General features: G+C 43.5%; 3 protein-coding genes and 2 non-coding genes across 5 annotated transcripts; 2 read left to right on the top strand and 3 right to left on the bottom strand.

Moving 5' to 3' along the window:
- Window positions 1-410: 410 nt before the first annotated feature.
- Window positions 411-11,090, bottom strand: LOC121304127 (dual specificity mitogen-activated protein kinase kinase 1-like). Its single transcript, XM_041235089.1, has 5 exons — window positions 10,763-11,090; window positions 3,185-3,395; window positions 1,889-2,035; window positions 793-870; window positions 411-633 (listed from the first exon to the last, which is right to left on the bottom strand). The coding sequence occupies exons 1-5, from the start codon at window positions 10,840-10,842 to the stop codon at window positions 499-501; spliced, it is 651 nt and encodes a 216-aa protein (XP_041091023.1). The 5' UTR covers window positions 10,843-11,090; the 3' UTR covers window positions 411-498.
- A 542-nt stretch (window positions 11,091-11,632) lies between these two features.
- LOC121304419 (TIMELESS-interacting protein-like) lies at window positions 11,633-16,082 on the top strand. Its single transcript, XM_041235562.1, has 8 exons — window positions 11,633-11,709; window positions 12,797-12,940; window positions 13,283-13,376; window positions 13,602-13,677; window positions 14,158-14,280; window positions 14,477-14,540; window positions 15,232-15,456; window positions 15,693-16,082. The coding sequence occupies exons 2-8, from the start codon at window positions 12,823-12,825 to the stop codon at window positions 15,932-15,934; spliced, it is 942 nt and encodes a 313-aa protein (XP_041091496.1). The 5' UTR covers window positions 11,633-11,709; window positions 12,797-12,822; the 3' UTR covers window positions 15,935-16,082.
- LOC121304444 lies at window positions 15,013-15,145 on the top strand. The gene has a single exon (XR_005947954.1).
- Window positions 16,083-16,958: 876 nt separating the features above from the next.
- On the bottom strand, window positions 16,959-24,303 carry dis3l (DIS3 like exosome 3'-5' exoribonuclease). The gene is made up of 12 exons (XM_041235561.1): window positions 24,158-24,303; window positions 23,741-23,920; window positions 22,829-22,998; window positions 22,361-22,522; window positions 21,686-21,933; window positions 21,511-21,603; window positions 20,117-20,650; window positions 19,141-19,295; window positions 18,725-18,903; window positions 18,407-18,552; window positions 17,769-17,940; window positions 16,959-17,563 (listed from the first exon to the last, which is right to left on the bottom strand). The coding sequence occupies exons 1-12, from the start codon at window positions 24,231-24,233 to the stop codon at window positions 17,249-17,251; spliced, it is 2,430 nt and encodes an 809-aa protein (XP_041091495.1). The 5' UTR covers window positions 24,234-24,303; the 3' UTR covers window positions 16,959-17,248.
- Window positions 19,676-19,808, bottom strand: LOC121304443. The gene has a single exon (XR_005947953.1).
- Window positions 24,304-24,413: the final 110 nt, after the last annotated feature.

The following is a 24,413-nucleotide window of genomic DNA, read 5'->3' as shown; positions in this document are numbered from 1 at the left end:
ATCCACCCAAATATCAGACAAAATATTCTGAAAACAAACAATTTCATTCAGTAGAATCTCAGTTACGAACACCAAACATATGAACTGATCACTCAACTGAACACCCAATTTCAGCAGGAAGTATGCAATCACTCAACCATGCCTACAGTGCAAACAGAATCCAGTTTAAAAAAAAACAAACGTACCACACTTTCAACTGGAAAGAAAACCATGAAAGTATTTTTAAAAACTTGACCGCGGTATCACCCTTAGCTATGGGAATAGGGGATCTGGAAATGGTCAGCGATTTTTAAAGGGCCACAGCAATATGAGCATTGCACGACTGTGCTGTAACCTTTTATTACCAGCCAAATTGAGGGTGTGCAAATTTATTAAAACCATTGAAAGCTCATTTTCAGAGTTACAGACCTTTGACTTACATACAGCCTCCATTCCCAAGGTGCTCTGAACTCTGAGGATATACTGTACTGGATCACCAGAAGCCAGAACCACTCAACATCACATCATAAAAAGACAAGGGCAGGGTGATCCAGTACAGAACACTGTCACCACGGAGCGGCCAGCCCCACATTGTACCTCACCTCTGTGCATTATCTTGTGCTTCTCCCTCAGGTACGCCAGTCCTTTTATTACCTGAGTGGCAGAAGACAAGACAGCAAATCAACAAGCAACATCCTCAAAACGGACTGACTAACAAGCTTAAGTGTGCAGATTCCTTGCAGCAAGGTTAAACACACCTACATACCAGTACTCCTCACTGGGGTTCAGAGAAGAAAAGCGTCAGGTACTCACTGCTATGCTGACGTTTCCCAAAATCTGCTCCGGGATTCTCCCTGCTTTTTTTAACACCTGATCCAAGGAACCTCCATCCTGGGAAACGAAATAAAACAATGAAAGTGCTTTTTTACTCTCTCACCTGTTCATTTACAAAAGCACAGCTGTAACCCTGCTGATTTCTTGCTACATTCAGCAGCCAGTTATTTAGAGCACGGCTCTGTAGTACTTTTGGCTTACATAAAAACACAAGCCCTTGCTCAATATTCATCATCACTTCCAATGACCTCGACACATCAGAGGGGGTCTGATTTGTGCCTACCTCCAGTGCAGTTATGGACTCAGCCTTGCTTGCTGAACTGGACCGCTTATATAACAGCAAGGAAACATAAGCAGCACAGGAGCCACTGATGGGCTGCAATGCTCTTGTTGAGGGCCTGCTTATGCATAGCTCTGTGAAAACATCAGACAGGGCAGCTCTTCACAGTGCACCACGCTATCTTTACCTCTCCTCTCCACTCCACAGCCTGCCACTCCAAACCTGTTCAAAATAATGGACTCAGCCCTGATTGTTTTGAGTCCCCTCTGGGACGGATGGTAATTTGACAGCCCCCATCAATGCCAAAGCAATACTAAATCTGCAGGAAAAAACAAAAACAAAACACAACTACCATTCTGACTTAACATACCGTGCAAATATTATATACTCAGTCTGCACTGGGCAAGAGAACGGCATGTTCTGCAGTGCACTTCATGACATGACTGGGTTTCTTGTTCTGCCATTATCATAGTTTATTTAGCTGCCTTTAAATCACTGCTAATCTGTCTGTACTTAAAATGAAGATTATCACCGACTCTTAGCAGAATGCCAAAAGTGATAAATATGTCAGGCAAATGATCTACATAAAGCGAGTCACTAAATCTGATGGATAAATAACATTAAGGCTGGCAAGCTTGGCAAATCTCAGAAGAGTATGGTAAAACACGGTAAAACACAGTATGACAAGTACTGCATATGGTAGAAGCATGGGCAAAGCAAGGCAAATAGCAAAGTTCCAGTGTAAATGTACCACAGTTGAGTTGTACTCCTAGTGAGAAAGGAACAAGGTCCTACCATGTGCTCCATGCAGATACTGATCTCTCCGTCGCTGTAGAATGCCCCGTAGAAGCCCACGATGTAGGGGGAGTTGCACTCGTGCAGGACCTGCAACTCCCGGATGATCTGGTTCCGGATGGCCGGCTTGATCTCCAGGTGAATCAACTGCAATGAGACACAAAGGTGTCGTCAATACACAGGTTTACAGAAACCCCCTGCGATATACAGCACATAACAAACAGATGGATTTGTTTTGCATCCCCGACGTGTATTCTGTAATACTGTGAGACATACCAAGAGTTTAAAATGCACCTGAGCTTGGTACTTATACACTGTGGCTAATTAAGCTTGCAGTAATGGGTGAAACTGCTATGCAATAGTCACTTCCATCCCTGCATATCTAGACACCACTCTGCTGGCAGGTACACAAATTACTGAATCAGAAAGGCATGACATATTAGGGCCATCTGCACATTGAACACCTTGCAGTCCAATTCAGTGCCATGCTGCCCACAGGGGCCCTACACCCTACTGCCAGTCCAATCACTGCAGGTGTGAAACATGACAGCAAGGGCAGGCGACAGTAACCCTCACCGCATCATAGAAACGTATGAATGAGTCACGCTGTATCAACTGCAGAGTGCAGCAGTAACTGCAGATATTCCTCCTCTTTCTCTCATTTTACTGTTCAGGAATCAGTCCCCAGTGATCACAACGTTAGGCAGGTTTGACAAGTGCAGTAGCAGGTTAACATCAAGCACAGCCGTGCCCAGTTTGTTCATTGCTTTTGTTGCTTTTTAATCCTCAATTTCCTACAATATGAATAGTTAGTGAATGGATGATTCAGCCTTGAATGAAATGAGATTTTTGTTTTCTGCTCCGATTGTCATTATTCAATAGCTGGTCCCACACAAGCGGCACGGAGATGTCAAGGTGAAACGCAGGCACAAAGAGCAGCGTTGGGGCAAGCGGAAGGAGCTTTTCTCTAAACAGAATAATGCCAGCGATAAAGAGGCAGTGAATGTGAAAGGAAAGGAAGGTGCAGAGAAATACTGATTGCTAGATTCAGCCTTCTGGTGTCTAGTGCAGGGCTTCCCAAACTCCGTCCTGGGGACCCGTGTCTGCTCGTTTTCATTCCAACTGAGCTTTCAATTACTTAACTATACCCTTAATTAAACTGATAATATGCTTAAAATTAGACCTTTTTACTTGTGTTCAGCTCTTAAACAAAAGTACTGTAAATGTCTTCACTATATAGGGTGTACAGAACCTGCAGGGAACGGGCAGTGGAAGTGTAGCCCTGGGGCTCTGTACCTTCCTGGCCATGATGAGTCCGGAGGGCCTGTGCGACACCTTAAACACCACGCCCCCGTTGCCGGCGCCCAGCTCGCAGATCTTCTCGAAGTCGTCGTCCTTCAGCTCCCCCACCTTCTGTTTCTGCGTGAGGAACGCCTCGAGGCGCTTCCGCTGCTGCTCGTCCAGCTCCAGCTCCTCCAGCTTCTTCTGCAGGGCCCCCAGGTTCGTCCTGAGAGAGGGAGGAGGGGGGCAGGGGGGAGAGATCAGTACAGAACGCAGCATGTGCAGGGTGTCTCCGAGTGTTATAACATAGAGAAAACTGAGGGAAGAAAGAGGCTGAAGAAACATTCCTCCTGAATGTACAGAGAAGTGCAACAGGTTCACAGCAACCCAACAGCCTCCTATACTTCATACTAGCAAACCCGCTGGTATACAAATAGCACTGAACGGGCCAGTCAAAACCTGGAATCATTTCAAATCATACCACTGCTGCAGCCATCTACAGTATAGTGCCTTTGAATTATGACTTAACACTGACCAAAAGTACTCAGCTTTCAGTTCAGATCACTCTAGCCAACGGTGCCTTGTGCCACACGAGGGTTCCCAGTCACTGCTGTGTGAGCACGAGATTCCCAGTCACTGCTGTGTGAGCACGAGATTCCCAGTCACTGCTGTGTGAGCACGAGATTCCCAGTCACTGCTGGACGCAGAACAGCAGCTTGCAATCAGGCAACAGAGCTTTCAATTCAAACACTGCGCTGTTTCATCATAAGTGTAGGAGCGCTTGTGTAGACATGCGTTAATATGCCAGTTCCATGTATCTGTACAGAAGCCTTCACTGTGTCTGTAATCAGCTTGCCTGCTGGGCACTGGACAGATCAGTCAACAGATCAGTAAACAGACCAGTTCAAACGACCAGTCTCCGGATTCCCATCAGTGGCAATGTATTGCCAGCATATAGGCATAGTTAATGAACCACATATTGTCACCTTCAATTCTGAAGCCCCTGTCATTGACAGTGACACTAATTGGCCTGGCATGAATAAACCCAGGGGTTCAAGGACTGCTGTGATTTTTCAAAGCTGCCCCCCCCCCCCCCCCCCCCCCCCCCTTCGAAGAAGCGGTGTGTTCACAGTGAGTGGGAGGCACTCGAGACCAGCTCACACAAACACATTTACGCACGCTGACTCACTTCCCCTCTCTGGCGAACACTAACCCCACGTTCGCTCGCTGGCTGTGACTCAGAGATTCTGAATCACCCTCTTAATTCCACAAGACTTCCGTCTCCCGGCTTGCTGGTAAGGAAATGCAGATCCACACACACACACACACACACACACACACACAGGCCCAGAGTGTTTCAGTCCAATCGCTCTGCTCTGGAATGCTAGTGGAATGCTGGAGCAGCAGAACAGCCAGCTGCAACCTTACTTCCTGTCAGCCGCTGTGTATTAATACAGTTCTCTACTTTGGATATGTCATCAGATACTATACTCCCTTTGCACCCCTTCAGAAACTACACTTTCCTTAAATATTGTGTGAGCTCCTCGTTAGCCATTCATTGCACTGTTTTCTATTAAAATCTCTAAATCCAACAATTAAAAAACAGTATTCCACATATCCTTGGGGGTATAAATGTACCTCTTAATCCCTGAAGCGATTTTCCTGGCTCGTTAACTGAACCCAGGAGGCCTATATTATATACTGTGTATCCAGTGCTCAGAGTATTAACATTCAGCACCACCTCTGTATGCAGACACAGTGACAGGCAGCCTCCGAGCTCTTTGATTTTCTCTATCAAACAGTTCTCCAGACCCTCTTCCAATACCAAAATGACATCACTTACTACTGCTGCCTTTTACACCTGTTATCAGGGGGTCATTGTTTCAAAAGATTTAATATACTACTTAATATTAGCGAGTTTACTACAACAAGCAAGTTACAATCAATTCACAATTGGCTTAGGTTACTGAGAGAAAGTGACCAGGCCAATACTGTTTCTATAGTATAGAAGCAACACCAGGAACCTGGCAGACACCTAGTTTACTATTTTAAGAGCAGTAAGGGTTAACATTGGAGTGTTCCAATATACAACACAGAAAGTGTACGGTATTATAGGGAATCGTGCCACAGTGCTGGATGTGCAGGCTAATAATAGAGATATCTCCTCAGCAGGGTAAAGCACAGGCATTAACTCTGTTAAATCACAGCTATGTATGGTAAGGCATTATACATATTAAAAAAAACAAACAAAAAAACTAGGGATTGCAAAGGAAGGGAAGCTGGAATGGGAAACTGCAAAACGAATGAGCATATTTGCCAAGGTAAACCTAAAGGGGATATAGGCTGCCGTATCACACTATAGCATGCAGAGCACTACAGGATTAACATTACTGTTGGATCTTATCATACGCTTGTTTTTTAAACATTCATCTTATGACCTGGACTCTGTGTATAACCTAAATGTCAAGATAAGTAGTTCTGATTTCACTCGCTCTCTTGCTCCCTCTCTCCCAGGTAATGCAGTGCCGGATTGGATTCCTCCAGCCTCAGCGCGGTCACTGCCAGTCTGTCTGTCTGTGTGTGAGTGAGATCAGAGTTCTTTCCACACCGCAGCCCGGGGCTTTGGCCCTGCTCCAGACCCACTGCTGTGGGAACCTCCCAATCCGCGAGACAATTTCCATCTGCTCCAACACAACTGAAGACATGCCAGGCAGGTGAAACAGATTACTGCTCTGCTGTGTAACCTGGGGCTCTCCACCCTGTCCTCCACAGCGACACCTAGTGAAGCTATCCGGAACAACAGGCAGAGGTGTTCACACGTAATGCAAGACGGGCCGCCTCCAAGAACACTTTGCAAGGATATAAAGACGGGTGCTGCCGGAATGTAACAATAATCTATAATCTTAATTGATAATCTAGGATACAGATAGCAAGTGCAGCAGGAGAAATAACTACGGTAAACAGTGGAATGCTACTACACCAGCTAATGTATTTTAAAACCTTACGGACTTCCCCAAAGCACAAGCAGACTAACTGGAGTTAACAACACTGGCCATTAAAATGTTTTGTAGTTTGAAAGTATTTTTGTTTTTAATGTACTGTGCATTTCTACCACTAGTAGCATCGGAAGTTTTGCACTGCAGCAAAGTGCTAGAAAAATCCAATCAGTTAACTGTTTTTTACTTAGTGGCATTAATAACACACGTTGCTGTGCTGTCGTTACAGTGTTATTACAAGTGTATAACTGGTGCAATAACAAAATGCAGTCATTTCGGTGTACCTATGGATAACAATGTAAATACTGGCAGTGACACGTTTGAGATTCCCAGATATTCAGGGTTACATGATCACAGCTTGTCTGACACAGGGGAGCCCCAGCGAGCAGCAGCAGGGTTAACTGCAGGAGTGCTGAACACTGCAGGTTTCAATTCCGGACAAGCAAACAGACCGTGGATCAGAGGTGCCACTTCCACCTCCACGGATATCACTTTCTAGAAGCGACAGGAAGTCAGGCAGGAAAGGAATCTATTAAACAGGCATGGGGAACTTAATAGACTTTGTTGGCAGGACAGTCTTCATGACAGAGGGCTTGACTGGAGACCCTGCCGGCACTACAGCACAGTGTAAGCAGGCCACCCAGCTCTCCTGCAGCTGTGTGTTTGTGTTAAGAACCCAGTAACCTTTATTACTGCACACCGACATCCATGTTATCCAGCCAGGAGTCGATCTAATAAACTAGTGTGAAAAGCCAAGGCTTTTGATCCTGACATTACTACTACTGATAGATTCATTAATCCGAGTGGGAATCTCATCTGTTTGGTGACGATTAGCAAGCTTGCTGCCTTGGGTCCCTGCCTGACCATAATATCAATAAAAACAGCCAGCCAGCCTGTCAGTCAGTCAGCCACAGCTTAGTCCTGCAATTGCCCTGCTAAATGTTTGTAACACTATAGAAAATGCACATTTAAGCAAAATCACACCATGTTGAAAAGCTATGTGATCACTTGTTAAAAGTGTACAATATGACAATGGTGTAAAAAGCATGCCACATCAATACACATCCAGGAGGCTGGTGGGGATCCTGCTCTCTAAGACTGAAAAGGCAGGAGGCTGGGAGAGCCTCACATGTCAACATTCTTTTCTAGAGGAATGCACCTCCTGGAAATTCCAGACTCTTTCTCAACAGCAGCACTCAAGTACCTACATGCTGGTTTAAGCAGCACAGTCCCACAGGATCCAGCAGCACAGTGTACAGTACACAGCACAACAAACGCAACACAGCTGTAACAAAGCTACAAATGTAACATTGGCCATGCAGTTCATAGGTCTCCGAAATCTGCAACTCCCCAATGCTGTATATATTATTTCTGTAATGAACAGGTGCATCATACCAGTATCCAGGACTAAAAACAAGCCAATTCAAAATCTAAAAAGTCATGTCATATCAGATCACTGGACCCTTTCATGTGGGTGGAACACCCAGCTGCAGAATTCCAAGATTCCAAGTTGGAGGAAGAACTCCTTAGTGCTGCCCTGACAGTAGAAGTGAGACGAGAGTTCAGCCCGTCATCAGGACTGGGGTTATCAGGGTCTTTATTGCGTGCAGCGACGCTTTGTAACGTGGGAGTTAAGAGCAATAAAGCTTAATCAATCGCCACAATCAGGCACTTAACTACAATGACACCTTCACAATGCTCTTGTATCACCTGCATATCATTATGCATGATGCCTATTTTAGTTGCTAAAAGCTTTAAGCTGCTGTATTGTGTAAGTTGTGGCACTTACATCATAGTCAGCAGTCTTAAATGAATAATGGAGAGGTTAGACTGGCTCAGGTTGGGACTGAAAGAAACTGTAACGCAGTTCACCTTCCTTGGTCATACAGAAATACTTGAGGGGCTTTCTTTACTTTGATTAATAAGAGCGCGTGAACAATTCATTCAGTTAGATATCTGATAAGTCATATACAATATGGCACTTTAACAGTACTGCACTGGAAAAGACTCAACAAAACAGGAGGCTTTGCATTGAAATGAGGAATTCCAGAAAGAGCCTGTGCTGTACATGGAAGAACCTGCAGCAGCACTGTAACAAGAAAGTGACTCCCAACGAATCAGCAGAGAGGGAACAAAAAGCATGCTGCAATACAGATACTGTATTAAGGGCTTGCAATGGTCAGTGTTTTTTTTTTTTTTTTTTTAAGTTTTGTAATTGTTTTTTATTTCAACCCCTCAAGTGAAAAGCACAGTTTTTTCAGGGTCTCTGATTTACAGAGATGTTCAGCTGTTATACAGGGTCTACAGTCATGTGCAAACACTTCAGTTATTTCCCGTTCCTGCTGTCATCACTGACCCAGCGCTCAGAGACTGTGAACTGGCTGCACTGCCGGCAGGACACTGTGTGCCAGTGATAACAGAGAGCACTGGGATTACTGCTTGTAGTGTACATAGCCCATGCTTTACTCAAGCAGCTGTGTTCAGCGGGAGGTATTAATACACAACAAACACTGCTGGTTTATTCTTCAACAGCCACCAGCGCCAAGGGTGTCCAGAACCAGAGACCATTAACACTGCACTGGCTCACCCCACCGTCGCAGCTCAGATTAACAGACCATTAACACTGCACTGGCTCACCCCACCGTCGCAGCTCAGATTAACAGACCATTAACACTGCACTGGCTCACCCCACCGTCGCAGCTCAGATTAACAGACCATTAACACTGCACTGGCTCACCCCACCGTCGCAGCTCAGATTAACTGAGACCATTAACACTGCACTGGCTCACCCCACCGTCGCAGCTCAGATTAACAGACCATTAACACTGCACTGGCTCACCCCACCGTCGCAGCTCAGATTAACAGACCATTAACACTGCACTGGCTCACCCCACCGTCGCAGCTCAGATTAACAGACCATTAACACTGCACTGGCTCACCCCACCGTCGCAGCTCAGATTAACAGACCATTAACACTGCACTGGCTCACCCCACCGTCGCAGCTCAGATTAACAGACCATTAACACTGCACTGGCTCACCCCACCGTCGCAGCTCAGATTAACAGACCATTAACACTGCACTGGCTCACCCCACCGTCGCAGCTCAGATTAACAGACCATTAACACTGCACTGGCTCACCCCACCGTCGCAGCTCAGATTAACAGACCATTAACACTGCACTGGCTCACCCCACCGTCGCAGCTCAGATTAACAGACCATTAACACTGCACTGGCTCACCCCACCGTCGCAGCTCAGATTAACAGACCATTAACACTGCACTGGCTCACCCCACCGTCGCAGCTCAGATTAACAGACCATTAACACTGCACTGGCTCACCCCACCGTCGCAGCTCAGATTAACAGACCATTAACACTGCACTGGCTCACCCCACCGTCGCAGCTCAGATTAACAGACCATTAACACTGCACTGGCTCACCCCACCGTCGCAGCTCAGATTAACAGACCATTAACACTGCACTGGCTCACCCCACCGTCGCAGCTCAGATTAACAGACCATTAACACTGCACTGGCTCACCCCACCGTCGCAGCTCAGATTAACAGACCATTAACACTGCACTGGCTCACCCCACCGTCGCAGCTCAGATTAACAGACCATTAACACTGCACTGGCTCACCCCACCGTCGCAGCTCAGATTAACAGACCATTAACACTGCACTGGCTCACCCCACCGTCGCAGCTCAGATTAACAGACCATTAACACTGCACTGGCTCACCCCACCGTCGCAGCTCAGATTAACAGACCATTAACACTGCACTGGCTCACCCCACCGTCGCAGCTCAGATTAACTCCATTAACACTGCACTGGCTCACCCCACCGTCGCAGCTCAGATTAACTGAGACCATTAACACTGCACTGGCTCACCCCACCGTCGCAGCTCAGATTAACAGACCATTATACTACTGGCTATAGCTCATTATAGATAACACTATATCGCAGCTCATATTAACTATAGTATATAGTATAGTATATAAATATATTAGATATACACTTGTGAACACGGCTATATATATGCGCTTGTTTAATTCGTACAAATTTAAGACGTCGAAGACTCTTGTCTTATTTGTGAGCACGTCTGAGTACAGTCATAAAAGAGCTTCGCATGTACATGACAGTATATAGAATATGTACATGTGTTTTATATATCTTATTTCGAATGCATTCCAGATGATTGGTGTGGCTCTTGCTCCATAAGAACGAGGTATCTCCGGAGACGATGTTTGTTATGTCAATAGAGTCATAAAATGCTAATATTGTTTATAACAAATTACTATAACAAGCCATGTGTTTAATGCAAGTGAACACTACATATTCAAAGTCATCGGGATAAAATACTACTACTAATAACAATAATAATACTAATAGTAATAATAAACACAGAGACGGATTTATAAATGGATATAATATAGAACGTATTTTATCAATTTACTGCACACTAATAATAATAATAATAATAATAATAATAATAATAATAATAATAGTACACAACGGTGCATGGTAACACAGTACAGTACAGAGTCAGCTAACACAACTGCAGGTAAGAGAATTATAAGCACAGCGTCCCGTACTCACTCTCCAGCACTGGTCCCATTCACTGTGTTGCTGTCGGGTGTTGGGTGTAAAAGGATCGGCCCAGGCTTCTTTTTGGGCATTTTGATCAGCTAGAAAATCAGATACACCGTATAAATCTCCTTTCCGTGAGCACGGCACACACTGCAGCTCAAATCAATCCAAACAATGCAACTGGACTGACAGTTCAGCGGACAATGCCAAACGCAAATACAGTAACCGTGCAGCCTCTGAACGTCATGTACATTCCTGCGAGCAGAACTGTGATCGGTTAAAACGCAAGTGCTGAGACGAGAGCCCCGCTTGGCACAGTGCTACAGTAACAGTTAGTCTATGGGTGGGATGGAATTGTTTGGTTTCAGCAACATTGTTCCCAATGTATCAGCCAATGAGAGAAGACAATCGTCTGTTTGAAAGGAAATTACGTCACGAAAATATTTACATCTGTTTTGCGGAGGTTTACAGCTGTGCCAAATGTCTCCCTCTTGTGGATAATTTTGGAATCACCGATGAAGTACAGGAATTACATTACACCAAATTAAATTATATTACACCAAACAGATAGCTTCCAAAACTGGTGGAGTCGCAATCTATATTTGCAAAAGGATACAGTACCATTTGCAATTTCATATGCATAGACCCCCTCTCTGGCCTTTTCAGAAAATATCATACCCATGCACAAATTATTATACACTGCAACAGGTAATGTTCGCCGACAGTCAGGCTGTCGATAGAATGCCTCTTGGTAAGTGGTTGATGCTGAGTAAGAAATACCTGTAGCAAAACTTGATTGGTCATTCTCACACTAACCTCTGATTGGTTTTTTTGTCATCCTTCTTTATGTGCTATTGGCCAAGCTATCGGGCGGGCTGTGTTTGTTGCCTCATAGGTGGAGAGGAGAAGTTAAGGATAGTGTAGAGTAAACATTTATAAAAAATAAAAATAAAACGGTACGGTATTTGTTTACTTTTTTAATAATATTGTCACATCTTTGATGCATAAGCTAATTTTTGTAATGTTGTAATGCAGTTTTTTATTAACACGGTTGCAAGACTCAACGATAATGGTTATACAACTAAGTTAAAAATATTAATGTTTTAATAAGGATTCCTGCTTTGTTTACGCTGTACAAAGTATTGACTGCTGCATATTCTAGACTTGACAAGATTTGCTGGTAAGATGGCTCCTGTTTTGAGGTGTAGTGAAATTGGAAACGTTACTTTTATAAGGTTTTAAACGCATCTTGTTTTATTAAAGTGATTTACAAGTAAGAGGTAAAGAGCAAGTAGAACAAATTTAGTAATTTTAAGTATCCTTCAGTATTTATTGTAAAAGGCTGAGAAACCAGCGGGGTGTGTGAATGTGAAGTGAAATGAATTTTAGAAGGCACACGAGAGTACACTTAACGTGTAAATACCCCGGCAGCATTATTGTTTGTGTGTGTGTGTGTGTTAATTAAAGGTGGACTCCGGTTTGAGAACACTTTGTATGAGCAAGGGATGTGGACGATCTACAAATCAGACCTTGAAAAAGCTTTGCTTCCATCCCTTTACAGAAACAAACGATTGACTTGAGTCCCAGTTTTAAATTAATTAATAGCTGTACAAAACTATAAAGTTTGTGCTGTTCCAGAATAAAATACTAGTAAGAGCTGCCTCAAACATGCAGTTAATACCAGTGTTGTGACAAGGCTGATAGTCCCTCGTTTTTGGTTTAGATAAGCCTTGTGCTTTATGTAGTGTGGCTGAGATTCTGTTCCAGAGCCGTTATGTGATCTGGTCACCTGCCTTTTCACGAGGCTGACAACAACCTGCGTACTTCCCATCAGGTTTCCAGGTATTAACTGGCTGTATGGATTCACAGTATTGGAGGTGCATTGCTGCACTGAGCTCTTGGTGCATTGGAGGAAGTGTTTGCTGGTGTCCTGGCCCCTGGATCGTCTGTTTAGGATGTTATTGAGGGCTTTGTGTTTTTCATGTTGCTGTTCTAAAGCTGACAGTGCTGTTAGCGCATCTAATTTCTTCGTCTCTCTTACAGGTGTGCAGGGACTGCTGCTAGCCACGATGGACCCTTTAGAGAACAGTCTGTCAGACATGCCTGCTTATGAAAACACCGAGGATGAGCAGTTTCCACCTCTCCCACCCCCCCTCTCCCCCAGGGACGGGGACCCCTTCGCAACTGGTGGGTAAGCTGTGAACAAGAGTTGTATTATTGTCTGGAGTGAAAAATAAGGGAAATAAACATCATCTCCCTATCGGCTACAGCAGCAGTTTGTACAGTACAATGGAATGAAAATACAAAGGGTGTGAATTTAATAGAACCGGTGAGTAACAATAGTTTATTGTTTTTCATTACTGGGAGAGAGATCCTGCACTGTGACCCAGTTTGAATTTCTCCTGGACATTGTGATGTGCTTATAGCATTTCACTTGTTCTTTTATGTTGAAACTTTAGATTTATTTGAAGCAAATATAGTTGGGGGTTTTGTTTTTGCTTGGCTTGTTAGTAATAGATCTGTTTTTAGATGACGATCCTGGAGAGGTGTCAAAGCTTGAAGAAGCTCCAGTAGCCAAAAAGAGGTCTGTGAAGAGACCACAGCCAAAACTGGATTCACAAAGGTACAGGTCCTTGCAAAACATTCCTTTTTATTGTGCAAAAGATGTGAAAAGCAGACAAATGACTTTATAACCTGCCAGTATAATGCCAAACTAGAGAAGCGATAAATAATAAAAGTTTTTGGTGTATTAGAAGAATCACTTCGTTAATCGATGCATGCTCCTGATGTGTTTATATGTATATGTTCATTCTGCCTTGCATTAATGATAAGTATGGGGGGGGTTTAGGTTGATTTCTGAAAGGGGACTTCCAGCACTCCGAACCATGTTCAACAGTGTAAGATTCAAAGGCAAAGGACATGAGGTGAGAGGTTGTTGGGGGGGAGAAGCTTATGGGGGAAGGCAGATGGGTCAGATGTTCAACCTTATAATATCAGTGTATTAAAAAAAACAAAAAACCTAGATCAGAACAAACTTTCAAGGACCGGCACATGTCCCTTCATTGGGTAGACGTGTATTTGAGAGGAGAGAGTGTTGCAGATGAGATTACTGCTTTGATATTCACACGTTTCATTTGTGAAAAGACACCAAACATTTCTGTTAAGTCATGCACAGTAGTTTTGGTCTTTCTGGACCAGCTGTATTTAAAATTCCTTATTCAATTTTTTTTTTTTTTAATTATAATTATTTAATGAAGCTCACAACTTTTAAATGTTTCAAAGTTTAACATTCATCATTTAAGTTTAATATTCCAGGTGTTTTTTTTTTTGTTTTTTTTTTAAATAGACATTTATTTTGTCAAAATGCATCGATTCATCTTTTATTTCTGTTTGTTATTTAATAGGCTGAAGACCTGAAGGTCCTCATGCAGCACATGGAACACTGGGCTCACAGACTGTACCCTAAACTACAGTTTGAGGACTTCATTGATAGGCTGGAGGTTTTAGGAAATAAAAAAGAAGTTCAGGTGAGGAAATGGTCGGAAAAACGAATGTAAAAGCCCTGAAACGATATCGGCACTAGCTTGAGCCCAAGGCAGCATTCACATGTTGTTTTACAGTAGATTGCTGTAAAAGAAGAAACCTGAATTAAAAAAAATAACAATGCATTCAACTTGCTGAATTGAAAGATTGAAACGCTGAAAACGTCCTGTTTTATTTTAGACTTGCCTCAAACGAATAAGACTGGATATGCCACTTACACATGAAGACTTCATGACTAAAGATGGTAAGCTTGGTTATGTTAAAGAAATTAAGTGATTCTTCAAAGAAAAAACGTTTCATTTGCAAGTAGAGAAATAGTTTTGAGGAGATTATACAAAACTGATAAGCCAGTTTGTTTCAATCTTGGGGATGCATATTTTGATGTTGAAATGTTATTGCAGGTTTCACGACCTGTACTGCCTAAGGTAATGTTACTGGTAGGTAAGGTAGTTTCACAAAACCAATACAAACAAAATAATATTACACTGTGTTTAGTACCAGTAGTGTTGATTTGCCGATCCTGAATTGCATGCTGCAAAGTTGCTAATGTTCATGAATTGCTTGGGGGAGGCAAGCTTCTTCACACCTCACTCCTTGCAGCATCAGTATTGCAGAAAGCCAGTGGAAAACAGGTGCCGAGTAGCCTAGTGGGTTTACACCTGAACTCTGTATCCTGGGGACCCAGGTTCAAATCCCAGCTGGTTCTCTGAGTTGATGTGGTTGATCTAGCAATGGATGCATTACTCAGCAATGTGGTGCAGCGTTTAGACAACCACAGACATGAAATCTGGTTCCTGCCGACAGGGTCTGTCAAGTGATCGGACTACCTGTGCGATGGCTCCATACAGTAATATCCAAATCAGTTAATATTTATAATTTTGCTATCTATTAAGTAAAAATAATTATAAAAAATCCACCACTTCCTGTCCTGTTAGATGCAGTTGAGGACAATGAGCTTAATAGATCAACCCATCTGTTTGAAGACTCTGAGCCCTTTTTCTGTGAAAGTCAAAGCGTACCAGTGGTCCAGTCGACTCCCAGTGCCAGCAGCAGCCTGACGGAGGAGCAGAGGCAGCGAATCGAGCACAACAAGCAGCTGGCCTTGGAGAGACGCCTGGCCAAACTGCAGCAGGACAACAGCCAGTCTCTGATCAGTAATGGTAACGTCGCTGTGTAGCAGCAACATTGTGGCTCAAGTGGGTGTTTTAAATAAGTAACTGTTAATGTTTGGTATTACAAACCTGACTGTATACAGGATCTACGCTTATTTTTGTTGACTGTAGGGAAAGAAATACATGTGAGACAAAGGCTTATATTTTGGCAGGGGAAGGTAGGCTAATGAAATGAACACCTGACCTGTACCTAACTGAAATCCTCCTTTTTACAAATGTTTCAGCTCAGCCTCCAGTTACACAGCGCTCTCCTGCCAAACCCACAGATCCAGACGAGCTGGATAGTGACTTGGCCACTGTGGTGGTGAAACACACTAACTCCACCTGTGAACAAGGCTGGGAGCTGAAGGAAGGAGCAGCCCCGATATGTGCAGAGTCTCTGAAGGAGTCTGCAAGCACTGAGGTTTCTGCCTCTGTACCAGAAGACCAACAGAAAGTAAACGGTATAGAGCAAGACGCTGACTGATCTTACTGTGTGTGGTTTAAAGTAAAATGGACATCTTGACAGCAAAGTTGCAAATAATTGTATTTGACTGCTTTTGTTACTTGGGCAGATATTGATGTTAGAACGATGTATTGTTTGCAGGGATTAAACAAGACTTTTTTTTACCCAGTTCTGGAGCATCTCTAGTATTAATTTTTCTTTGATATTTAAATTGTAGAAAGTCTTGTTATGACTCCCAATTCATTATCAACCTTGGTGGGTTTTTTTTTTTTTTATAACTGAGCAACTGTATAAACGTGTTGGCTCAGTACAGAATTACTGTTTTGTGTGTGCCCCCCCCCAAATAATAAAACAGTATATTACAAGTTTATTCAAGAAAATGGTACTTTTAAAACAATTTTTTTAAATAAATCTTTTTACACTTTCCAAAAAATATAGTTCAGAAAGCTTATGGCGAACTAAAGCAATTCTCTGTTTATTTTTAACATTAGAAAACAGTATGTACAATAAAAAAAAAAAAAAAACCCTTCAGTGCATTATACTACCTGTTTTGCAAAGCAGCACTGAAACCTGCATGTAAGGGAAGGTCTCCTCCATACCTTATTGCTGCCCCTAATTGGGCAATCAGAATTGAATACAGTAACTCCAAAGATCTTTGTAACAAATGGGATAGGTTACTGAGCTTGTCTTTATCTGCAAGTCTCCAGGCTGCAGTTAGTAAATTAAAACACCCATTTAGGCCTGGAGTCTGATGCTGGTTTGTAGTAGTACAACCTATACTGCTGGATTCAAGTGGAAACAACGCAGCACGAATAACTTAAAGCTGAAGTCATTCATAGCAGATTGTTTCTTCAGAAAAAAAAACCTCCAAACATTACCTTGAAGTTTTTCACAGCTCCATACTTAAATAATCTTGTATTGTTGAAGATCACCATTTAAAAAGTCTTGTAAGTGCCCAAAGATTGACAGAAAGGTAAGCAATTGTTGTAAAAAAAAAAAAAAAAAAAAAAAGATACATTTATAAAAGAACAGATTTTAAAAAGTGTTGATCTAACAATCAAACACACAAATTTTTTTATCTTGTCATAGCAGCACATATGGTTTAAAAAAAAAAAAAGACAGATGTGATGGTTCTCAGTTGGTTATGCAAAAAAAAACACTTTAAAACCATAATTTTCTGTTCGTCATGCTTGTAAACCAATAACTCTGCCACAGACACCACCTTCACTTGTTTAATGTAGATAACAACTGCACTTATTTTAGTTTTTCCAGTCACTACAACAATATACCTCTTGTACTGGGAGCCCTGATGCAGAGTGACACAGAAGCCCCAGGTCAGGGTGTAAGCGAAACCGCTGAGACGTCCAGCAGGGCCAGCTCTCTGATCTCCTCCAGCAGGGAGTACAAGCTGTTCCCCCGGGTCTGACAGTACTCCTGGTTCTCCCCTGCCACTGCAGTCCTGCTCGCCTGCTCTTCAGCCTGCTGTGCCTCCTCTGCACAGCGGATCACCTCCCTCACCAGGTCCGCTCTGGCAGGGTGTGGAGTGTCACAGTGGAGGTCTGGGTCTGACCTCTTGTGAGGTTTGTTGCTAATTATTTCCATTCTGATGCTTTCCGAATGGGATCGAGATGCCTGCACGGATATTCTCACCTTTTAAAAAAACAACAAAAAAAAAAAATACAACATTTAAAAATGATCAGTTTCTTTGAGTAATGCAATACTGATTAAATCAAATCAAATCAAGCATAACATATTTAGCCGTTACACCACATGGACTGATTCATGTGATGGTCTACCTGCATTGTTGCATGTTTAATCCAGCCCAAAATGCATATTAACGGCATCCCTGACTTACAGTGATGTGCTGGAACAAGGGGAAGGTCTCTGACCCGTCCGCTGTGGTCGAGCTGATCCTGTCCTGGAACCTCTTGAGAGTTCCAGGCTTCCACTCGCAGCTTCCATCAGGATTCACACACACCACCAGGCCATCCTTGTTCTTCAGATAGACAGCTCCTTTAATCCCATACCTGAAGCATTAGAAGGGAGATGAAAAGGGATTCTGTGAACACATACCCAAGGCACTGCATTACAAGAATCTCCCATCACCCAGGATATTGAAAGGCAAAGCATGGGGAGTCAAGCTTGAAAAAAACATTTCTTGCATAGCTATTGATTTCACTGAATTGTTTCTATCAATTAAATTACAATGAGAAATACTACATTTCAATCAGGTGTGGTTCTTTCACAGCCAAGGCAATATTAGCAGGAAGGGTGATGTGGAAAGGCCTTTACAGTGTCGAGACCATTTAATGAGACAAGCTGGTAAGATTTACGCATTTAAATGTATTTAAAACTCATGCTGTATTTCAAATTCAAACTATTGCATTGCCAACATATCAAAATACAGTGACAAACCCACCATGTGTGTGCTCCAGGCTCCCATAAAAAAAAATGAATGCATACTAAAACGAGCAGTGTGAAACACAAATTTACCTTGGAACAAAAACGAGCAAGCCATTAGCCCGTATTGAATAGATCACAGCATCTGCAATGCAGCGCTCGTCTGTTACAGGGTCCTTATCTTTGAAGTACATGCACTGGAACAGTTCTGTGGACTGCTTCTGTGCATGCTGAGCAGCCTGTAGCACAAAAAACAAACAAACAAAAAAAACATGCTTTATAAAGAAGTGCAACCAGTCTAATCAAACAGCTGCAGTTTATATGGCAAAAACAGTTTTCTTGAAGGTATAACAATATCTCAAATAATATGAACTCTGTCTTGCTCTAGCCGAAAAGACTGCAGGGCTGTACCTTGTTCTTGCTGTTGATATGCTGAGCCAGCTCCTCCAGCTCTTTGTTACTTGCTGGTGTTTCCCGGAGCTCCGCCCCCTTCTCTCTCAGGATGGCCGCCATCAGCAGCCTGTGAACCACAATGTCGGCGTAGCGTCGGATCGGGGAGGTGAAATGAGTGTACCTCTCAAGAGCCAGGCCTGGGGAGAAAACAAATAAAACAACACAGCACTGATGAACACTAAGAAATGGAATAAACTCAATGATTAAGTCTTTTTTCAATGCCACCTCCCAAGTGTTAGTGTGAAGGATCTCTTAATGGTCCCATTAAGAGGAAGTATGCCGATTCTGTCCTATTAAGCAGGGCAGTTATAAAGTTGCAGAATTGATCAACTCCCTCTCCCCCTCAGCACAGGGGTGCGAGTGCTGCTGCTTACCGTAGTGATAGTATTCCTCCTCAGGGTACGCTCCGGTGGAGAAGTACAGGGCGTTAGACATGGCCTGTGTAGCCATGAAGCGCAGGAGCTTATTGACGAGCGGGTCAGCAGGGTCCACAGCCCTGTCCAGGGAGTCTGCCAGGGACTTGTTAGAGCTGCAAGAACCGTCAAAACACCATTCTCCTGCTTTAGCATCAACAGCAAAATGAATCAATGCTCATTTACATAAAGACTTACTCATAAGTATGTAACTAGGTAGGTATGCAACCAAAAACAATGACAAGTTATTCTGAGGGCACAATCATTTTTGAATAGCAGTATTTAAAAGGCTGTGTAGATTTGAAATTGTATCATCTGGCCACTGTGGCACTGATGCAAAGTGCAATTCCCATTCACAGAATAGCAGTCACAACTAATATACATAAAAATAAAAATATATATAAATGCAAATAAAGGTCAGCAACAATAACTTGTTCTATGCACATCTCTAAACATATTTTTTTCTTCTGCATTTACTGAATGAAACCTTTTAAGTTTTGTATGGAGCCATCGCACAGGTAGTCCGATTACTTGACAGACCCTGTCGGCAGGAACCAGTTTTAATGTCCGTGGTTGTCTAAAGGCTGCACTGCACTGCTCAGTAATGCAGCCATTGCTAGATCAACCACATCAACTCAGAGGACCAGCTGGGATTTGAACCCTGGTCCCCAGGATACAGAGCCCGGGTGTAAACCCATTAGGCTACTCATACTGACTTTCTGGGTCACTGATGCTGCAAAGAGAGGTAATTATCTACCTATCTATCCTCTCCCCTAAGGAACTGTGCTTCAACTCATCTGCCCCCCCCCCCATTAAAAAGAAAAGCTGTAAATAAATAACTCATATTTGTCCTGCTCTGCATAAACAAAAGGGACAGACTATCCTAAGAAAAAAGGTGCTATATCTCAATGGACAAGTGTACTGAATTCAGCATTACCGTGTGTCTATGGTGAAGCCCTTGGCTTTGGCGCACTCTACCAGCTCAGTGAAGAACTCCTGCCTGGGCGGGGGGTGGTGGCGGAGCAGGGCCTGGTGAGGGAAACGCTCCCAGATCTTCTTGGCGACCCAGTGATTGGCCAGGATCATGCACTCCGCCACGGTCTCGTGCACCTCCAGGGGCTGCCTGGGCACCAGAGCAGCGATGTTCTTCTGGGCGTCCAGCTGAACGCGCACCTCCACGCCCTCCAGCTCAAGCGCCCCTCCTCTGTCCCGCTTGGCCCTCAAGTAGCGCGCGATGTCCGCCAAGCTGCCAATGGCCCAGACCAGCTGGTCCAGTTTCTCCTGCCTCGCCTCTCCGCCCAGCCCAGCCAGCTCAGGGATCTGCTCCACCACGCTCCAGTCCCTGTCCAGCAGAGCCTGGGCCGCCTCGTAGAACAGCTTGTAGGAGGAGCGGATGATCGTGCGGCCGTACCACACCCGCTTCACCTCGTAAGAGCTCTTATCCAGCTCCCACATCACACTCATGGCATACCTGAGGGGCAAGGAGCAAGGAAAACAGCATTCACAGCTCTGCACACAAGCAATGCCATTTCTCCTCTATCAGGGATTTGTTTGCCAAAGGAAAACAAGTATTCAAGGTCGAAGGAACAGAAATAATGATAGGGGTTTGACAGAGTTCATCAATTAAGACAAGAGTTAAGAGTTTAAACTTTTTTAGATATAGAAAGGCAGTCAAATGATCAGGTGCAGAGTAGAGAAACATACAGTAGAAGCAACCGGGAAAGCCATTGAAAACTGAAGAATGTATTTTTCTTGCTTTGTTCAAAATTTTTGCATCAGCACTGCAAAGATGTTGGGAAAATGTGTGTTTTCTGACTGAGAATTATCGCTTGGCCAAGTTGAATGGTTTTCAGTTAAACATTGTATTTTCAAATTTCTAAAACCAAATGGATCAAAATAACTTTGCTTAAAAAAAAAAAAAAAGTATAATAATTAGGTGACCTTATTTGCAGTCAATGTTTTTATCACAAGAAACGTAGGGCACAGCTTTGGCAGGAAGATATACTGTTCCTCATGATGTAGAGCACTCCTGAGATTAGACTTCCTAACAGTTTAATCTCCTTTCACTTTTACCTAGTAGGGTGGGGGGCAATTTGTTACTTACTGGGCTTCGAGCTATAACAGATATATAATAAAACTTCCACCTGCTTGACATCGGAGCAGAGCTCCCCAAGTGTTGAAGCAGCTTCAAGGGGAAGAGGAAGCATTCACAGAACGCTAAACTATAGGAGGATCAAACAGACGCCAGGGAGTTCGATCTGAATGTGAACAATGAATATCATTGGGAGGTGAACAACAGCTTTTAAAAATGTTAGCAGGAAACAAACGTACCTATCCACACTGCCGAGAAGAGAGCACAGGTCAGCACTCAGGATGGGAGGCAGCATATCGTACCGGCGATCAGCTAAATAGTACGTGGTAGCCCTGGTGAGGAAAAGAAAAAGGGCATTGTCATCAGCCAATTCTACCGTTTCGTTTCCACTGTTCAGAGTACTGAGAGAATCACCTGGCTCTGGCCTCCAGGTCGGTGTAGGAGTTTGGCTTGATGAAGTGCGTGACGTCAGCGATGTGCACGCCAAGCTCCACATTGCCGTTGGCCAGCCTGCGCACAGACAGGGTGTCGTCCACGTCCTCGCAGCCCTGGGGGTCGATGCTGAAGACCAGGTGTGTCTCCCTCAGGTCCAGTCTCTCCGGCTCCTGTTCTGACTCCACCCTCCACGGGCTCTCTGGGTTATTCACGGGCATCTCACGCATCTAAAGCATAAAAACACTTCCATTGGCTCATAGAAATGTTCCCTTTTATGCCCTTTACTTTTCTGTGATGTTCAAAGAACATGTCACCTTCAAATGACAGTTTAAGTAGGTTCCGAGTGCCATTGCTCAGATATTGAGATACACATCACAACATTACTGAAATTAATGAATAAAAGCTGAAACAGGACATGTAGGGTGTCTCTTATTGTATGTTATTCTGTGCATTTTGGACAAGCTCAAACCAAGCCAAATTACGTCTTTTTATAAGAGACACCCAACACAAAATATATTCACTTTTTATAAATCCAAAACATGTTCTGTAAACAAGATGGCATCTGTACGCAGGATAAGTCAGAGTTTTAACAAACCGTGAGCGCTGATTTTGACAGGCGATCTCTAATATAAATATAAAGACTTGTAATCTAACCTGGGCTTCGGAGAATGGTGGGACTTGTATGTTGTTTTCCACGAGAATAGCCGCCATCTCTGTCTCCAGGTCACCAGCTTTGCCCAGCACTCTGACAAAGTGGCCGTTCGGGTAGAGCGAGGTGGACTCCCATGAGTCAATGCGTGCAACCACTCGGTGGTCCTGCCGAAGAAGGGAGAGAAGAAGCCACTGTTTAACTCTCCCGAGAAACCTTTAGAGAGAATATTTTAGCAACACCTCGCAAATTCGTAATCTAGATAGCAAATCGTAATCTAGGTCGGTCTGTAGCATTGATTTGCATCAGTTCTTTGACAAAATGAAGTTTACCCTATGTTATACAATGGCGCTACTACACCATTGCAGGTATCATTACATCAAGAATATTTTTTTCAGTAATGAATAACACAATTGTAAAATTAGTTTCAGTTTCTGCTTTAGGTTGAAGAATTTTAATCTGGCACCCCTCACCTGCAGCGCCTCGGCTTGTTGCGTGCTAATCCGAATTTTGGGAATCCTATAATCCCAGGGGGTCACCAAGATCTTTTGGGAATTCTTGCCCTGGGACTGGATCTCTTCTTTAGGGGGAAAGGTTACCACGTAATCCCGCCAGTTCCTCTGAATAATGCCCACAACCTTACCTAAAAATGTAAGTCAGTACAATATTATTAAAATAATACTTACTGTTCTCTTAACATACAGGTAGAATTTTGTTGATGTTTCCAAAATCTTTTTTTTTTTTTTTTTTTTTTTTTTACTATGAGTGTACTACACGTTGCATCATTCAAAGCACTGTGGGCTTTCTGCTGGCAGTTTCATAGAATTGCACAGCTTTGGCACTGTTCTTTCACGCCTTTATAAACTCGATTGCACTTGTCAGCAGACTGCGTAGGTCTAATGCAGAACAGGCTATTCAGAAAGGTATGGTATACAATGAAACCTCTTTGAGTGCTCTTAAACTGTCATTGTCTTGAAAGCCCAGGGACTGTTCAGAGTCAGGACTGAGAGCCTCTTTAGTAAACACAGGGGGTTGATTTACAGCTATACCTGACAGATATATGCTACGGTTCCACTGAAAATGTACAGGCAAAGAATTTAATTTATGTAAATGCAATGGACTGTAGCCTATGAGTTTGGAAAAGTTTCAGGTGTTACATCAGAGCCAGTCTCAACACGCAGAGCTCAAGGGGACACGCTTATAATTGTATACAACAACAAAAAAGCTTTACTTTATACAGTATGCTTTTTCAGGCAACTAACAGAGTAGTTTTCACTTCTTCACAAACTCCTGATTCACTCCAAGTTTCGAGTTTTTACTTCAATGTGAAAATGTGGTAAGAGTCCCCAAACCACCCCCTTCCTCCTCCTGGCTGGACAGGGTACCTGTGGGCATGGGCTGGCTCTGCAGCTCCTCTGCCAGCCTGTCCTCGCCCTCGCTCTGGCTCAGCGCCGTCGCCCTGCCCCTCCACTCGCTCCGTGGCAGCAGCTCCACCGCCACCACGTCCCCATGCAGCGCGCGGTTCCGCTGCTTCCCGCCGCACACCAGGACGTCACTGCTCAGCTCTGTGAGGAAAAGGATCTGATCAGGAGTACAGAGATACACGGCCGACCTGCATCCTGGGAATACCACAGTCCCATATGTATTTATGCATGTATGTATGTATCAAGTGCATGTACATATACATAGGTGACATGACACAAGGTGTATTGTATACTTGTTTTTGTCCTGGAAGAGCACCAAACAGAGAACACTTAAAAGAAAAAGAAAGTTACGAATTTAGCCAGTTTGTATATGTTTACCTGAATTTTTGTTTGCAGATCCCTGAATGCGAACAAAGGCTTCTACTTGTGCTCTATGCTTGTTTACATTGAGCATGCCCTGGGATTTGAAACATAAAACAACTCATGAAACAAATCTGTTATACCTTGGCTTTCTACAACAACGAAAGCTAAATAAATACAATGGTAATAAAAGGTCTTGGGCAGATTTTAAAGCACATTGCTTGGGACAGACAGAACTGTAGTCCTTAAGATATGAACAGCAACTGGGATTGAA

The sequence above is a fragment of the Polyodon spathula genome, chromosome 37 (assembly GCF_017654505.1).
Source record: "Polyodon spathula isolate WHYD16114869_AA chromosome 37, ASM1765450v1, whole genome shotgun sequence".
In the NCBI taxonomy this organism is placed as follows: domain Eukaryota; kingdom Metazoa; phylum Chordata; class Actinopteri; order Acipenseriformes; family Polyodontidae; genus Polyodon; species Polyodon spathula.
The sequence above is the reverse complement of the archived record's forward strand: the minus strand, read 5'-3'. Positions and strand labels throughout refer to the sequence as shown.

What these genes read in the sequence shown, in the direction of transcription:
- dis3l (XM_041235561.1), bottom strand. Translation starts at nt 24,233, where the DNA reads ATGCTCAATGTAAACAAGCATAGAGCACAAGTAGAAGCCTTTGTTCGC. An exon ending in GGAGGAATACTATCACTACG is followed by an intron (nt 18,904 to 19,140) that starts GTAAGCAGCAGC and finishes TTTTCTCCCCAG; the next exon opens with GCCTGGCTCTTGAGAGGTAC. An exon ending in CCTTGTTCCAGCACATCACT is followed by an intron (nt 17,564 to 17,768) that starts GTAAGTCAGGGA and finishes TTTTTTTAAAAG; the next exon opens with GTGAGAATATCCGTGCAGGC.
- LOC121304419 (XM_041235562.1), top strand. Translation starts at nt 12,823, where the DNA reads ATGGACCCTTTAGAGAACAGTCTGTCAGACATGCCTGCTTATGAAAAC. An exon ending in GAAATAAAAAAGAAGTTCAG is followed by an intron (nt 14,281 to 14,476) that starts GTGAGGAAATGG and finishes GTTTTATTTTAG; the next exon opens with ACTTGCCTCAAACGAATAAG. An exon ending in CCAGTCTCTGATCAGTAATG is followed by an intron (nt 15,457 to 15,692) that starts GTAACGTCGCTG and finishes CAAATGTTTCAG; the next exon opens with CTCAGCCTCCAGTTACACAG.
- LOC121304127 (XM_041235089.1), bottom strand. Translation starts at nt 10,842, where the DNA reads ATGCCCAAAAAGAAGCCTGGGCCGATCCTTTTACACCCAACACCCGAC. An exon ending in GACTCATCATGGCCAGGAAG is followed by an intron (nt 2,036 to 3,184) that starts GTACAGAGCCCC and finishes GTCTCATTGCAG; the next exon opens with TTGATTCACCTGGAGATCAA. An exon ending in GTATCTGCATGGAGCACATG is followed by an intron (nt 871 to 1,888) that starts GTAGGACCTTGT and finishes TTCGTTTCCCAG; the next exon opens with GATGGAGGTTCCTTGGATCA.